This window comes from Amblyomma americanum, chromosome 10 (assembly GCF_052857255.1).
Source record: "Amblyomma americanum isolate KBUSLIRL-KWMA chromosome 10, ASM5285725v1, whole genome shotgun sequence".
In the NCBI taxonomy this organism is placed as follows: Eukaryota; Metazoa; Arthropoda; class Arachnida; order Ixodida; family Ixodidae; genus Amblyomma; species Amblyomma americanum.
Genome location: NC_135506.1, coordinates 51422257 through 51438462, shown reverse-complemented (window position 1 = coordinate 51438462; position 16206 = coordinate 51422257). Strand labels below are relative to the sequence as shown.

The 16206-nt window shown below is 45.1% G+C and overlaps 2 protein-coding genes across 2 annotated transcripts in view; one reads left to right on the top strand and one right to left on the bottom strand.

Moving 5' to 3' along the window:
* Rab23 (RAS oncogene family member Rab23) overlaps positions 1–4181 on the bottom strand; it is a 52037-nt gene extending 47856 nt beyond the window's left edge. Inside the window, exon 1 of the mRNA XM_077639058.1 lies at positions 3986–4181. The gene's annotated coding sequence lies outside the window, so the exon portion shown is untranslated. The remainder of the gene's footprint in view (positions 1–3985) is intronic.
* Positions 4182–4967: 786 nt separating this feature from the next.
* Usp14 (ubiquitin specific protease 14) overlaps positions 4968–16206 on the top strand; it is a 34049-nt gene continuing 22810 nt past the window's right edge. The window contains exons 1-4 of the mRNA XM_077641133.1: positions 4968–5605; positions 8240–8385; positions 12063–12095; positions 14746–14850. Coding sequence (XP_077497259.1) covers positions 5596–5605; positions 8240–8385; positions 12063–12095; positions 14746–14850 — 294 coding nt within the window. The 5' untranslated portion in view covers positions 4968–5595. The remainder of the gene's footprint in view (positions 5606–8239; positions 8386–12062; positions 12096–14745; positions 14851–16206) is intronic.

Below are 16206 nucleotides of genomic sequence, written 5' to 3'. Positions count from 1 at the left end.
GACAAATGACAGGCTGTTCGTCTCATAACCGATACGTAGCGATACTATAAGCACGAACACGTACGCCTATATAGGAGCAAAAAAAGTGTAAGCTGTCCTCTATCGCATATATATATATATATATATATATATATATATATATATATATATATATATATATATATATATATATATATATATATATAATATATATATATATATAATATATATAGTTCAAAACGTCGTTCTGCATTCCTCTACGCCCCGCCCCTTCCGCCTACGTAGGCCAGAGTGCCATCCTTCTTATTAAACATTTCTTCCTCGTATACAGAGCAGAATTTTGCGCAAACACGGCTCCTAGGTGTAGTGCAAGTCTCCGTGCACGACTCAAACATCACCGAGGACATGCTCTTAGCACGTGACCCGCGACACACAATCGCGTATGTTTTGACAAGACGACCCCGCGCGCCCGATTTTCCGCTTTCGCCTGCCGCTTCCCGGCAAAGCCGAAATTGCTACCATATATCCTAGAAGCCGTGCGTAGACAGGCACGCGAGGCGAAGCCATAGGCACGCATTTTTTCTGTTTTTCCCCTGAAAACGGCACAGAGAGCACTGCGGGCCGTCACACTTACGCACGTCTATGGCTGCAGCACGACGTTTTTTGTTTTTTTTCTCGCACCGCGTGAGAAGATGGTAGCAAAAAAAAAAAGAGGATAAAAAAAAGTGACGAGCCGAGAAGTCCATCACATACGAAAGCGAAAATAAGACGCGGTAGTAGTTCCGTTTGTTTCCCTGGAGTCGCCATGTTTTTTTCGTCTGCAACGCGCGCGCGGACAGCTTCCTTTCCCTGTCCAGCAGCAGACGACGTCCCGAGCGAGAGAAGCAGACGAATTCGTGCTCTGCCATCGTTGTTCGCATGCAAGCGGGTGGCAGTACGGTGCTGCCCCCTACAACTTCCTCGTCTAAAAATGTTAACCGGCACATGACGGCTCGCGAGAACGTCTTCTCTTCCGGCCAGATGCTTTTTTTTCTTAATTTTGCTCATTATTTTTTTTTTGTTTACCATCTCTGCGCCTTTTGCTCCGCCAGCGTTCTTGAAAGATTCAGTACACGCTGTTCAAAGTGATGCCGTATCGTTTCTAGGCAGTGCGCCAAATAAATACGGCCATTCCATTGTTCACGCTTTGTACTCGATTCAGAACCGTGCGCGTCCCTGAAGCGGTTAATGGATGCAGTCGCTGGACAAGGCCGCGCCACGAGCGGTATTTTCTTCTGGCTCCAACAATGAATCATCTGCATATGCCCGTCAGATAGGGAGCTGTTCGGCCAACTGGGCAGGTACAACAGCAATCACGGCTGTTTTTACGTGTAGGTGGACACAATATGAATATATTGCTGTTGTGTGTACTTTTTGTGGTTGTTTATGACGTAGCAGATAAATCATTGCTTACACTGGTGCGCGTAAACTGAATCCTGTATATGTAATCGTCGTCCCCACTTTAACAGAGCGGCATGTCTAAAGAGTGAATAAATATTAAAACAATTTGATCCTGTCCACCATTATTTCTAAGCAAGAGTGATTGTAGTGTATTACATATTTTTTCAAGTAATTGTTATAAAATGCCTGATGCGTTAAATTAATCTTCGAGTTGAATGCAGAGGTAAAAGCCAGTGTGGTTCTATAGAGCGGGATCTAAGTGTTCCCTTTTATATTGTTCACGCGTGGACTTCTCTCCACAGCGCGAAACGCCGTTTGTCACGACACGTATCAAGAAAGCAGTGACGTACGGAAGCTGCTGTTTTCGTATTTGCGACTGGTAGAATAAATAGTCATGACGTTTCTTTTAAACTAGTTTTTATCATATTCTTCATGCAAAACAAAAAAAAAGGCCAATCGGTAGCTAATTTACACCGGAAGAGGAGCTGGTTGGAAAATCCAACGTAACGAAGTTGAAAACCGCGATGGAAGACTTCGGAACAAGCGGCACTTCGGTAAATGAGGGAATGCCGGGAACACAGTGGCAACACCCTCAAGAAGCGAAATACTGCGAGTAAAGCAATTTCGCTAAAGTTAGCGTTCGCTCTACATTTTCGGCAACCGTTTGACAAAACAAATTTTGCGGAAATAACTCAGTTTTAATCTGTGAAACTCCACGCAGACGGTCAAGGCACAAAACAATGTTGCTGTTGTTTTTTTGCCACTGCCATTTATGAACAGAAAGCCGCACCCTTATCGAACCGTTTCGTTTGGTAGGGCACGGTGCGCTGTATGGTGTCGTCTGCTACCCGAAAGCGCGTCTGTTACAAGGTGCGCAAGATTTGTCCACGTTAAAATATAAGTACGATTAATTCGGGAATTCTGTTCTTGCCCATCTTCCTTCAAGCTGAGGCCAGCGAAGTGTGTTTATGTGTGCGTCGCAACGCACTGCGCGTTCTTTCCTGAACCGAAATTACCATGGATGTTCGTGCCAACAAAACATGTCTTCCCGTTAATAAGGTTCGCATAGAGACAGCAAACATGGTATGCTTTCTTTCAAAGCAGCACTTATTAAAACTGAATCTCCCAGGCGCGAACTTCTGCGACCGGTTCAAAAGAGAAACTATATGCGAACCTCGTTATAACGAAGTTGAAGCTAGGGACCTGGCGATTACTTCGTTATAGCCGTAGTTTCGTTATAGTTCGTGTTGACCTAGCCTCCAAGGCGAATTGTCTTTCCTACGTTGTAGCCATTAATTCGTTATAAACCGTTTCGTTATAACGAGGTTCGACTGAATATCATGTGGCAGCTCAGAAAACTCGCTCGCACACAAAGTTTGCGCAAACGAACTAAAAGGCCCAGAGAACAATTAAAACAAAGAACGTCAAACTTCGCTACCTTCGTGCCGCGTACGCTACATAGTACGTACTAGTCGAGGAAGCACCCCACCGGGGAAGAAAAAAAAGAAAACTCCACGCGTGCTGCTGTGTATACAAAAGCCGGTGTACTTGATCACCCAGCTCACGTCCGCCGGGTCTTAAAAGTCGCGAGATAATCTCGGCTGATCACTTTCTATATGCTGCGCGTGCCGTACACAACCGCGCTCCGCTGTCCACTCGGGTCGTCAGACCCCGAACGAAACAAAACTCTAAGCGGCAAACGTCGGGGCAAGAAGGGATGAGGAGGACCGCGCTGGTCAGGACAACATTTTCTTTCACGCTCCTGCGATTCCGTGCCGTCGGGGGCCGAAAGCCGGCTCAGGAAGGCATGCGCCAACGCTTGCGCACAGAAGCAGAAACAAAACGCACACACGCACAAAGTGTCCCGAGTGTCCCGCGCCTGCAGAGTTGCGTAAAGAAAGCACCAACTCAGCAAGTTTCAGAACACGCCTCGCGTGGGCTCTCCTCCGACGGTCGGTGCACTTTCGAACTGGACAAAAGCGGCGGGTGTACCCGTCTTGTTTTGTTTTAGTTTGTTTCGTTACGCTTCTGCCGAGTCAGTATATAGCTTGAGGAACGTACGCGTAGAGTATACGCAAACGCGTCAACGGCCGGCATACTAATTCAGAGAAAAGACGTCAAATTTTCGGCACGGCCGGTGAAGGAAAAAAATTCCGTAACCTCTTTTCATGAAAGCTACACGTTCAAAGTACGTCGTTAGGAACGATGTATTCGCAAGTAAATAACAGCGATTTCAATATTCTTCTCGTTCAGAGTCGAATATCCCTTTCCGCTCGTGACAGGTTGAACCGCTCGATAGGCTCAAAGATTTTGTTTCTACTTTTTTTCTCTTATTTTAAGCGACCATTCAACACTTTGCAGCCGCTTCATCACCGATCTCACACGCACCAGGCCGCATACAATACCGCACTTAGCACGCAGGCCTCGACGCTTCGCCAAATAGAGATTTTTTTGTTTTTTTTTTTGTCCTTCCCTTCAAGCCAAACGCTGCCGCTGGCCACTCGGTGGTTGGTCGGCGGCAAGTTTTTCGGGTGCGATCGCGGACGCTGGACGACGTATGACGTACCTTGCAGGAGTCGCGGAGACGTCTTCCCGGCACGATGCTACGTGTATTCCGAACGGCGATGGCTTCAGGAAACCCCTGTGCGGTACTGGTGTTTCGCACACAGAGTTCAATTGGCCGGCAGATCGGTGGCGATCTCAGTACCTCGCACGCCGCACAGGTAACTACGCACGGCAGCAGGCTGCCCGCTTATGGATACCGCGCCTGCCGGGCTGCTTGTCAAACCACTCCGCGCTCCCCTCGCTTCCATGCCATGCGTATCCAAGCCTCCCTCCTCACTCCGCGTGGAGTTGTGCGCATAGTGTGAGAACGCGATAAAAGAGGTCGCGCAATGCGTGTGGTTTTGAATAGAGGTATGATAAAAGGTATGAATAGAGGTATCCTATTTATGCATAGAGTGCATAGAGTTTCTAAATGTTACTCTATGCATTTGTGAGTATATCTGCACTACTATGTTTAGAACGAATAACTGTTAACAATCATCCGCATTAAAAAAAAGCTTACTGTAGAGCTATGACAATTTTATAGCAATTTTAGACAACTGTTATAATAAAAAAAGTCCGTACGCTTTGACGTGAACTTGTCTTCTGATAATATAAACAAATATGATCTCAAAATAAGTCTCAATTTAATATTTCAAAGCAAGTTTGAGGTTCAGCACAACAGTACTGCAATTTCGGTTTTTTTTGTTTAAGGTGTGTTACTTGAAAAAAGTTTGAAAAAGGAAGAGATAGTGACACGCTTGTGTCACTAGCACGGTAGAGAAGTAACAACGCTGCTGCCACACACAAAAATCGTCATAGCAACGTGAAACAATTTTGTGATATTCAAACGTTCTGTAAAAAATCAACTAAATAAAAAACAAACAGTTGTACTTTCAAGCAAGTATTTAAGTTATAACACAATATATTTAAACGCTTGTTTTATTTTATGCGTTGTTGTTTTTCTTTTGTTTTTGACGACGTCAGTGCGTGACAGCAGCGAAGTAGTCTACCTACCACGCTGGTGGCACATGTGTGTCACCATCCCTCACATTGAAAAAAAATTCTTATGTATGTTTCAGCAACTTGTGTCACTACCATTTCCACAACTGTGATTTTCAGTGCTACCATTTTTGCAACAGAGCTGCTTGAGCTAGACTGTTTTTGTCAGGTCCTGTAGGTGTAAATGATTTGGCGCATCTGCGGCGCGGCTATTTCGCGGCGGCTCGCTTTTGATTGCGCTGTTCTAGCGCTGTTCTCTGAGGAGTGACTGCGTCTGAAGAGTGACTGCGTGGTTTTTGCGCGCTTGAAAGAAGAGGTTGACAGCGCTCGACGCGCTGTCTCTTTCTGAACTTCGGCCGTGTTTTGCGGCTTCTTTTTCGCGAAAAGTTGATCGCCGGTGCGGGGACTTGTCACCGGTCACACATCCGTTTCGCGTTCCCACGACCGGCACAGAAAGCAGCGAGCGGCTTTCACCGGCGAGGCACGTTGTTGAGTCGACCTGCTACATGACTGGATAGTTCTTGCCGGTCGCCGTAGTGGGATCGCATTGTGTGCTACCAGGTTCGCTTGGACAAGAAGCGTCTCGAGCTCGGAAACATCATCGACACGGCTTGAAATCTTCCAGCGACGATGTACAAAGGTTTGCGAACTTGTGTTTTATTTCTTTACACGCCGTCATCTTGTGAGCTAGCGACCGCGCGGGTCGTTGCGGATTCGCCGTATCCGCGGCGACGTTTTTGAACCGTTATGTCGTCCACGTTGCTGTCTTAAGACCTTTCGTCTTCTTGAGGACGCGGAATTTTATCGCATGCTGCAAAGTGGAGCTGTTCATGGCATCCTAGAGAACTGTAGGCGTGTTGCATGCGTGTCGCCGCTGTGCTGACGCCAGTTGAAAACTGAAAACAGTTGTTTCGTACTCAACTTCTCAAAACACATCTCCAAACTTTGCATTGCTGCTCGCGTAGCGCATAAAAGAACCTGCCGTCTCAGCCCGACTGCGACACCTGCGGTGTATTTTTTTTTGCCTAATTGAATCCAGTGGCGAGGGAAATGACGTAGTCGATCGCTTGTCTGCGTAACCGTGAATTCTCGAAAAGCTACGCGCACCGAAATCGCAATGTATTAACAGCAACCGAAATCGCAATGTATTAACAGCAACCAAAATCGCAATGTATTAACAGCAACCGAAATCTCAATGTATTAACAGCGACCAAAATCGCAGTCTGCCGCCGTAATTCAGGTGCGTCACGACGAGCGAGTTGAAAGCGAAGGAGTGAAAAAGTTGGCGGATTATGATGCGTCCGAAGGAGTCCAGTGGCGTGATAGCCAGCTGGCGAACGTTAATAAATAATTGGGAAAATGCAGTTCATGCTAACAAAAGTGGAGTCTCAAAAATTGGTGGTCGCTCGTTGTGTATGAAAAAGCTGAGTCATACCTAGCCTTAAGGTCTGTGTGTCAAAAGCAGTAGTTTTTGGTGTATAGCCAGCAGTGAAAATCAGAGCTTGCATATTCCATTGGCTTGCATATTCATTGGTAATATTACTGGAAAGACACATGTGAAAAATGTTACCATGCTTACAGATATAAAGTACTGACTCATACAGTTTTTATTGTGTGCTTTATCTTTCATTCATGACCTGCAGCAGCCAGAGTTACACCATGAAATGCAGCTAACAGAGAAACAATGCAATGGTACTGAACAGTGGAAGTGATGTTATGGGCCTTGTACATATATTTATAACCGCTGTCACACGACACTCATCAAGCTGCCGCGGTGGCTCACTGGTTATGGCACTCTGCTCCTTGCCCGAAAGTTGCGGTTTTGATCCCAGTTGCGGCAGCCAAAATTTGATGGAGGCGAAATTCTAGAGGTTTGTGTACTTGCGATGTCAGTGCACGTCAAAGAAGCCCCAGGTTTTCGAAATTTCTGGAGCCCTTCACTGCGGCGTTCCTCATAGCCTGAGTTGCTTTGGGACGTAAAACCCTGCAAAACCAAACCAGTCGAAGGCCTTTTCAGGAAAAGCACCTTTTTTCACTTAATAAGCAAAACCTGAAATGAGTAGCGAGCAGCTGCACAGTGCAGCTCGTAAATGACACTGTCGTTGAACTTTAGTACTTGTCACTGTGCATAATGTGGCTCAAGTGAAAATTTAAAGATTGAAGTGGAGCATTTTATTCAGTCCGTGAGCTTAGAAATGCATTTCATCTTACTTCATCCGTAAATGAACTACCGACAGCTTCTCTCATCAGCAGCAGCAGGTTTTAACGCCTTGGCCACCGTGGGCGCTTGGTGTTGCTGCTACATTTTTACTGTCTTGAGTAAAGCGAGAGGAACTTTTTTCATATTTTTAAGATGTTTTCAAACATAGAAGCTCTGGTTTCCTTTTCTTTGCTTTTAGTTTTCTATGCTGGATTTTCCATTTTTTTTAACAAATTTTCTCAGCAATAAATACATCTTTCTCTGCCTAACGAACATCAGCATGGCTAGATAGAACAGTACAATCGAATTTTACCTAGAACAAAAACATTGAGTGGCGTCGTCCTGTTTCCTCTTGAAGCATGTACCTATGTGGCACCTGGTAATCTTCACTAGATCCTTCATTTGAAAGAATTTCTCACTGAGGAGCAGTTTGTCAATGTTAATAAGGTGAAGGGAGCCATGATGGGATCTGAGCAGGAGGCTGTTAGATGCCTTTATTACAGAGGCATCCAGAAGCTCGTACATGGTCTTTGAAAGTGCTTGAATGATGCAAAAATGTAGCAGCTGTAAAAGAACAATATCTCATTTCACTACCTCTGAGTAAGTTTTGCTCAGTAAAAATTATTTCCAAAGCATAAAGGCTTTTGGATCTATATTTTTCCAGGCAGCCCTTGTGCGGTCTGGGGTAACAGTGTCCAGCACTCACAACTGGCAATAAAGGTGCATAGATGCTTTGTCTGCCAAGAATCGGTTCATTTCACTACCCAGCACAAGATCACGTGAATCCGACTTGTGCTTTCACAAATGTGGACTTGAGCAGACAGCTGAAAACACATCCATACACTCGAATTATTGTTCATGCTTCCTGAAGACTTTCGTCCCCGATAGTACATTACACAAAGCCTGCCATCTGGTTAGTCAAGCGAAAGCTTTCCCGCTTTGCTACCATTTTGCGATGATGTTCCTGCAGGTCTATCAACAGGACCTCACATTATTGACCACCGCCTGTGGTAGTAGCGATCTTCTGTCAATTGTTCATCACTGTCGTTCTTCTTCTGACCTGTTTGCCTGCAGTGAAGGTGAAATGGGGCAAGGAGACCTACTCCAATGTGGAAGTGGACACCCGAGAGGACCCCATCCTGTTCAAGGCGCAGCTGTTTGCGCTCACAGGAGTCGAGCCCGAAAGGCAGAAGGTGCTCATCAAGGGCTCCGTGCTCAAGGTATGTTCGTGAATTCTGGCACGTTTTCTGGGTCTTAGTCGTTTAAATATTTAGCTGCCTTCAAGTACAATGTCATGAACCATTTTTGGCAGGTCACAAGTGACGTTGACAGTCATTGTACTCCCTCTTAGATGCCTTTTGAATAACCTAGCTACATCCCTTGATGTACAGTCTGTGTCAAAGTATACGACTCAAGAGATTTGCTTTCAGGGCTTGCAGTGTGGCTCATTTTGCATCGTCAGCTTTAAAAATCTCTCCAAGTTTAAGGGAATTCTCGTCAACACCCCTCTGTAGCTGAGGGTGTCTTGTGCTGTTGGAGAGCATTACTACACGGCTTAAAAGCAAACACCTTGGGCCGTTTATATTTGACTCAGACTGTAAATTGCATATAGCTGTGTATACAGCCTTGTTTGTTACTTTTCTTCTCAGGTTTGAAATCTTTCTAAAATTTTTATTAAGCACAAAAGGTTCGAAGGAACATTTTCTGGCATTGTTTCTTCAGTTCTCACTAATTTTCCGCAAGTCAGTGTCCACAAAGTTGAAATTCGCTATGTGAACTTTAAAATGTGTGTAATGAGACCTTGTAAACCTGTTCAACTTGGCAGCAGTGCCCAAGTTATAAGAATGCGTACAACCACACAGACATTGTTTTAAAGCCAGGAACGAGGCAGAGAAGTGAGTAATCGCCTTCAAGGAAATGCTCAAGCATTCTGGAATTTAAAAAAAAACTATCTTCACATATTCAGTGATATGTGAAGTCAACTATTCACTTGGTGATTTCAGTCTTTTCTGTTGCAAGGGCTTGTTTGTGGCTTTGATGGACACGTGCTGGTTGCTAAAGACTTCTTACAACCTTCATGCCCTGAAAAAAAATAAAAAATATTGTGTCTCTCTTGTGCCCAGTTGCATGTCACATACAGGACAACTTGCAATAAACCATTGTGCATGCCGTGCTGGAAGCACATCATGTACAAACTAGGACAAACAAATTTCATTTCTTTGCATTTGAGACACATTGCTTGAGTGCATTGCTTGGGTTTCGATGGGGCACTTCATGATTCATACAGCCAGAATTTGGCTGCCTATTTTTGCTTTGTGCTATTTAGAGACGTCGGTCAACATACATTTGTTTTCGCTAATATTGTGTCTCATGAACTTTTGACTGAGTGTAGAAACTTATTCTGTTGTGCTTTTGTGGCCACCGCGATGGCTCGGTGGTTATGGCGCTCGGCTGCTGACCCGAAAGACGCCGGTTCGATCCCAGCCATGGAAGTCGAATTTCGATGGAGGTGGAATTCTAGAGGCCCGTCTACTGTGCGATGTCAGTTCACGTTAAAGAACCCCAGATGGTCGAAATTTCCAAAGCCCTTCACTACGCCGTCTCTCATTGTCTGAGTCGCTTTGGGACGTTAAACCCCCATAAACCATGTTATGCTTTTGTGGCATTGCAGAAGTTTAATGCTAGCCGATGCTCAAGAATTTAATGGCTTTTATTAACCAGGTTTTTTTCTTATGTTGTGGCCATGGCAAGCTCAACAATAAACAGTCTCAAACTGTTCAGCTTAGCAAAGTTTCTGTTAAAAGACTGTGTTGCTAGCTACGATCAGACAGCGAGAACTGATAGTGACTTCTCTGTTATTTATGCGAGCATCACCTGTAGTCTTGCCTTTTTTGACGATAGAGTGGAATAGTTAATTCATTCTTCCAGTTAACTTCAACTGATGTCGTATGTATTTTAATGAAGAATATTGCTGAATGAGTCGAATATATGAGTATATGGAATGGCTAATTCGAGCGAGTTCATGCATCTGACTTGCACGACAGCTTGGGGCCTTATTGTCATTAACTTGATGCTAATTATGTAGGCAGCCATAAAGAGGACTCATGGAACAGAATGCTGTTATAAAACACCAAGGATAAACGAACTTAGTTGCTTTGTTGGTTGGTACTATTTATTTATTTATTACTACTAGTAGCAAAGAATAAACAGGAAACCAAAAACAACTCAGTAGACAGTGCAGAAAACTTCAAAAAGCTCATAGTTGTAATAATTTGGTGTGTTTCTAGTGTAAAATCTCTTGCGTCCTTCACTGTTTCTGTGCACCTTTTACTGCAACTATATTTTGCCCTCTGTAAGTCAGCTTTGTTCACCAGGTTACTGTTCTGCCTCGATCTCGGTCTGCTTCACTGTGTGAGTGTTAGTCATATTTTGTTGACTAGAATGACTGTGTGCACCAGTGTGACACAGCAAGCACGGTACAGGACATGCTGCTTTGTACTTGCAAGAAGATGCATTGTCTTCCTTTTATGCTTGGAAACATTAGTGGCAGCCATGCAGTCGGTGCATTTTAGTGCGGTAGCACTACTATGTGCTTTTTTCGATTTCGGACATACATACATACGTTACGTCCCTGAAGCCTGCTTTGTGTCAGGCGGCCCACCTGCCCACCGGGTAGTGGGTAACCTGGCAGGTGTGTACACTTGGCAGGCCTTCATCTGGGTGAAGGCTTTTAGGGTAAAGGCCTTATGGTAAATGCCTTCTGGGGCCTGCCAGGCAGGCCCTTGCCTGGTGGAGGCCTAAGGCCTTTACACGGGTCTTTACCCAGGGGCCTTTAGGGTGAAGGTCTTCATGGTAAAGGCCTTTAAGGTAAAGACCTTTAGGTCTAATGCCTTTAACTCGTAAGGACCTTAAAGGGACTATGCAATAAATTAATTGAGATTACTTAAAGCAGACGAGAGATAGGCATTTCATCACTCGTCACCCCAACGCAAGAATTTTTAAGCTAGCATCAATAACACCGAAGATATAGACGATTAAAAATTACGCTCCTCCTCTCCCCCCTCAACTCGTACACTCGGGGCACCAGACAAAAATAAAGAAAACAGCTCTGGGACTGGGCCCCGCCCATGAATACGTCATCCGCTGACGTTCCTTTTGCAACTTCCGGTTGTCGCTCCTAGCACCCCAGCAGCAGTGTCGGCGGCGTGATTGCGGTGCGCGTCGGGTTCCTTTGCTTGTCGTCTGTTGTAGTTAGCAGTAATGGACCCGGACCTCAAGGCGCGACTGCTCGCTTTTACGGGCGCGATAGGCATCGAGCCCAAAGCATTCACGCCGTACCGGCTGAACGCCAGCGACGACAGTAGCGACTCGGCGAGCCACTGCGAGTGGCTCCGGAACTCCCGACAGAAGGAGGTGGCAGAGGAAAATTGAAACCATATGCGCGAAGGCAATGCCCTGGCTCGCACTTGCCCAAGAGGGCTGCGTGGCGGCACGAGCAGACTATTTTCACGGCTACCGGAAGTGTGCCCGTGACGTCGTGGCTGCCGTGGCTGCAGCGAATGAGAGCGTGTGGTGGCCTGGCAACGTCATGGGTACAGTGACGTCCTTTTCATGATTTTAGTTTCAAAATCGGTCACTACAAGCACACCAATCGGCCCGTGATTTTTTAAAAACACGCTTTTTTAAATACTCATAATAAATTGCCGGCTCAGTTCAGAAGACTCATACTTTTTGTGAATGCTTCTTAGCATCATTTCTAAGCATTGAAAGCATTTACAAGCGACTTTTTATTCATTGCACATTCCCTTTAAGTGCCTACCATAACTAGTGCTAGTGCACGATATTGCGCTCTTAGTCATGCTAAACCGTCTGATATTTTTTCATCTTGTGCTTGCAGGACCATGAGTGGGGCAACATCCAGCTAAAAGAGGTGAGCTCTCCTCCTGTTTGCATTCCTTCGTATTTTTCATAGAATGCGATTGCTCAAGAAATTAAAACCTTGTCTTTATTACTGGGTGCCTTGAGCCCTTGCTCAGGATAAGTTCGTTTGTTGTGCACTTATTGATAAATTTTGTCACGATTTGTAGCGTGTTGGGTTAGGTAAGGCATTGGAATCATGTTTATGAACGTTTCAGGGCTGTGTGATACGTGACATTGGCGCTGTGTTGATATGGATTTGTGTATGCCATGATTCTTGGCACTCCCCCTTCTTTTCTTTACTGTGCTTAAAAAAAAAATAAATGTATTAGAAAATGGAAAACTACAACCCTTTAGACATAACCAAGCTTCAGTCAGTCATAAGCATGCTACATAGTTTCAGATGCAATCGAGTTTTGTTAATGCAACCTTTTTAGAACATAAAAAATTTAAAAAATGAGTTTCAGTTATCAAAAGTTCCAATAGGATTAATTCAGAGTTTAGAGGAATTAAACTGATATGCAGTTCAATTACACTACAAAATCAATTTGGGTTCTGTGTGCTGTGGGCTGTTTACTGGCAGTTTCAAAGCACCAGTTTGCCTTATGAAACCTCGCCATTTTGAGGTTTCAGTGAAATGAAATTGTTGTTTATGTGCGCCTGCTTCTTCATTCTGTGCAGTTGTGCCTGTGTTGAGTTTTGTGTTGTAGGCATGCTTGGATTGCACCCAATTCGGAATGACAGTGTTTTTCAGCACATGCTGGACAGTAATGTAAAATTTTCTGTTTGGCACCTTTTATATGAGTTTTGGTAGTCTTTATCAGTGAACTGGTGATTCTGCATAGTTCTAATTATCTTGTTTAGTCGCTTAAAGTTCAAAACTTTTTTTTCTCACTGAAACAGTTCGAGCGCCTCTCATGTTCTCTCAGTTTGGGCACCTCTCAGGATGTCGTCAATTTTTTCGTTTAATGTACGTCAAGTTAACGGAAGTCAACTCTCCATTGGGGTTAAGAAATTGCTTGTGCTTACATCCACACATTGCAGTACCTGAATTTTTGGGTAGTTTACGAGCTTTGCAAGCCAATTGCAACCAAATTCTGGTGCAAAGCATATTGTTTTAGGCTCTGGCCATTTAGGTTAGGTTCAGCTACGTGATGCAGCCGTACCTTCATCAAAACAGTCCCAGGTGATCCATGTCAATGAATGTGTACAGTGTCAGTTACATTTTATGCTTTTGTTTTATTATGAGACCTTCTGCATTGTCATGGAAAGGAGTCCTGTAGCCAGGCTATTTTACAGCACTGGCATCGTGCTAAGTAAATGGCATGTCGTAGATATGGGTTTCATTTCAAAGAATGTTTCTCAAATGTTTCTGGAGGGCACACAGCTGTTTGAGCCAATGCAAACATTGAACGACTGCAATCTGGGCGTTCGGTATACAGTATAAGTATAATAATGAACCTTGAGCTCTGTGTGAAGATTGAATTGGGGCTAGCCCATTTCATTTAGTCAAGCTTGCTTTGTCATATTGTAAAGGCCTCCACACACTCCTGTTCCTTTTTAAAGTGCATTCTTTTGCTCGTTTTTTTTAATTGTGTGCTGAAGAGTTTGGCCACTTATCCAACAGTGCAGCAAGATGGAGGAGTAGTGATTAGAGGCAACCATCTGCGTGACTGTATTCTCTCCTCCAGTACCACCAGTGAGGATACGAACCTTTGGGCAGCTTTTCAAAAATAGCCTAGTTCTGCCCACTTTTCAATGCTTGAAACAGCAAAACAAAGAAGCAAATCGTGCTATGATAGGGTTAAGGTATATTTTTTTTCTTCTTTTAGAGAAATTAAGTCATGACAGAAATGTGAAGCGCTGCTTCTACAAAAGTGACTGGTTCAATGCTGGCTCACAAATATGGGTGAGTTGAAAGTGTTGGCCTGTTGCTTACCTCAGCACTCGGCATTCAGCTAGTCAGTGGCTTTAAAGGGAAGCTGAAGCACTTTTAAAAAGAATTGAGTTCCATGCGGCATTTTATAGTTTTTAGTCCGCTGAAAAAGAATATCGCATTCGAAAAGGGCGGAAATAACCGCAGAAAGCTGTGTTTTGGCAGAAAACGGGCACCAGCGTCTCAGGGCGCCGAGCGAACGCTGCTTATGGCCGGGATCGTCGTGACGTCATCTACGGGGATTTCCGGCCAGCACCGACCGTGTTGCTGCGTAGCGCGTTGCTTCAGCTGGCTTGAGAACTGCGTTTTGCAAATTATGGATCCGTCGTTCACCAAAGCGCAGGCCGAAAAGCAGCAAGCAAAGCATGACGGACGGCAGACTACCCGTGAATGGCGTCACTTCCGCCAGTTCCGTCCCCCCATTCGGCGCTTCCGGAAGCGAAGAGGGCGTGTCGGCGGTGGGTTTTTAACAAGGGATTGCGGCTTATTTTGCGAACAGAATCGAGAAAAAATTTACACACATGATTTTCAAAGTCCCTTCTTCCCAACCACAGCGTTTCATGCAATTTGAAAACCGTTTCAGCTTCCCTTTAATACAGGTCTGTTCCTGGTAACGAGCGGTGTAGTTGACGCCAGAGGTTGATAAATTGTTAGCTCTCTTACACCTGCAGTGTGCTCTTTGTGTTGGGTAGAACGATCCTTGCTGCTATTGCTGCGACTCCCCTAGGGTGCGGTGGTGCTGCTCATGGGCACAAAGGAAGCGCTGCCTGCAGAGCCAGCAGAGAAGCCGGTCTTCATGGAGGACATGTCCGAGAACGAGCTGGCTACCGCAGTGAGCCCTCTTTCTTTTTTTTGCTTCTTTTCTTTCTGGTAGTTTAATAGAACGGTGTGCTTTTACTTCCTCGTAAACACGATGCAGGGCCAAAAAACTGCTCTCTGTCACAGTGGGATGCAGTGCAAGTAGTAGCTCGATGGCACGAGAGCAAGCCATATTCTGCTATTCGGGAATGTCTGGTGACCAGATACACAGCTGCACTGACACACCAGTCACCTCTCTTGTGCTGGTGCTTGTTGCATGCTGCTGCTGCTGTTGGTCACAGGAAGAAAGAAGGAAAAAAGCACGGGCCTGCCTACTGGCTCAAGCTGAGCCACGCTCTCTGCCGCATGCTGAAAGTAGGGGAGTTGAGGGATAGGAGAGGAAAGATGGAAAGAAAAGGCGGCGCGCGTTAATAGGCCCATAGGCCCCGGGCCAATCCCGGAGGCAATGCAATTACCGGGCCGACCCGTGCCAGAGTGCTTCTAGCACTCCACCATATTCCAAAAATAAGTTTAATATCTTGGGTCCAAGGACCAGCAGCAGATATTAAATCAGGTATCAGGCCATATAAGCTTATGGCCCCAAAGTATGAGTGGTTGAAATAAGTGACATTCTGAAACGCTTCCAGGCACTTCGAAATGCAGTCTCCGGCACTGTTGTTGCCATAACAAGACACAGGGGCAGGAAGCTTGTGCTCCATGTCACCAGCTCGCCCTGGTGCATGCGTGCACAGCTGCTTCTTTATTTATGTCATTCCATGTTCTCTGACTCACTGCTCACAGTTGCACTAGGAGGGGTTCCTGTTCTCGTCACATACCATTGCTTTGTGTACCCCATGCCCACAAGTGTTTGCAGCTTAATTTTCTTGAGGACTGCGGTAGCAAAGTGAGACTGAATCTCAGTAGAGGCTCTGGTTTCTTTGAGGGCAAATAACTGACTTCACTCAAGTGTAATGTGCCAAGTCAATGTACGTTCAGAAATTTTTCACGTCTGTGCATTTTCTGTGCTCTTGCGTCGTGTTGTGTTGCCACCTCGCAGTTAGTGCAGTCTTGTTCTGTTTTGGAATGCAGTATTTGCCCTCTCGGTAAGGAGAAAATTGTGACCATAAGCAGTACACCTTGTTTAGCCAGTCCCCACTGGCCACTTATTGTGTGCAGTAACCCATAGCATAGAAAAAGTTCAGCTAGCTTTAGTTCCTTGTGGATGAGCAGAGAAACTGCCCATGCTGTGTTGTGTCCACTTCAGGTACTGTGCATACATTCTTACGTGTGTCCTAAATACTGTCAAATCTACATTTAGAAGGACAGAAATGTACAAAAGTACGCATAGAACCATTTCAAGGTAGACATGCCAAATGAAATTTTAATAATT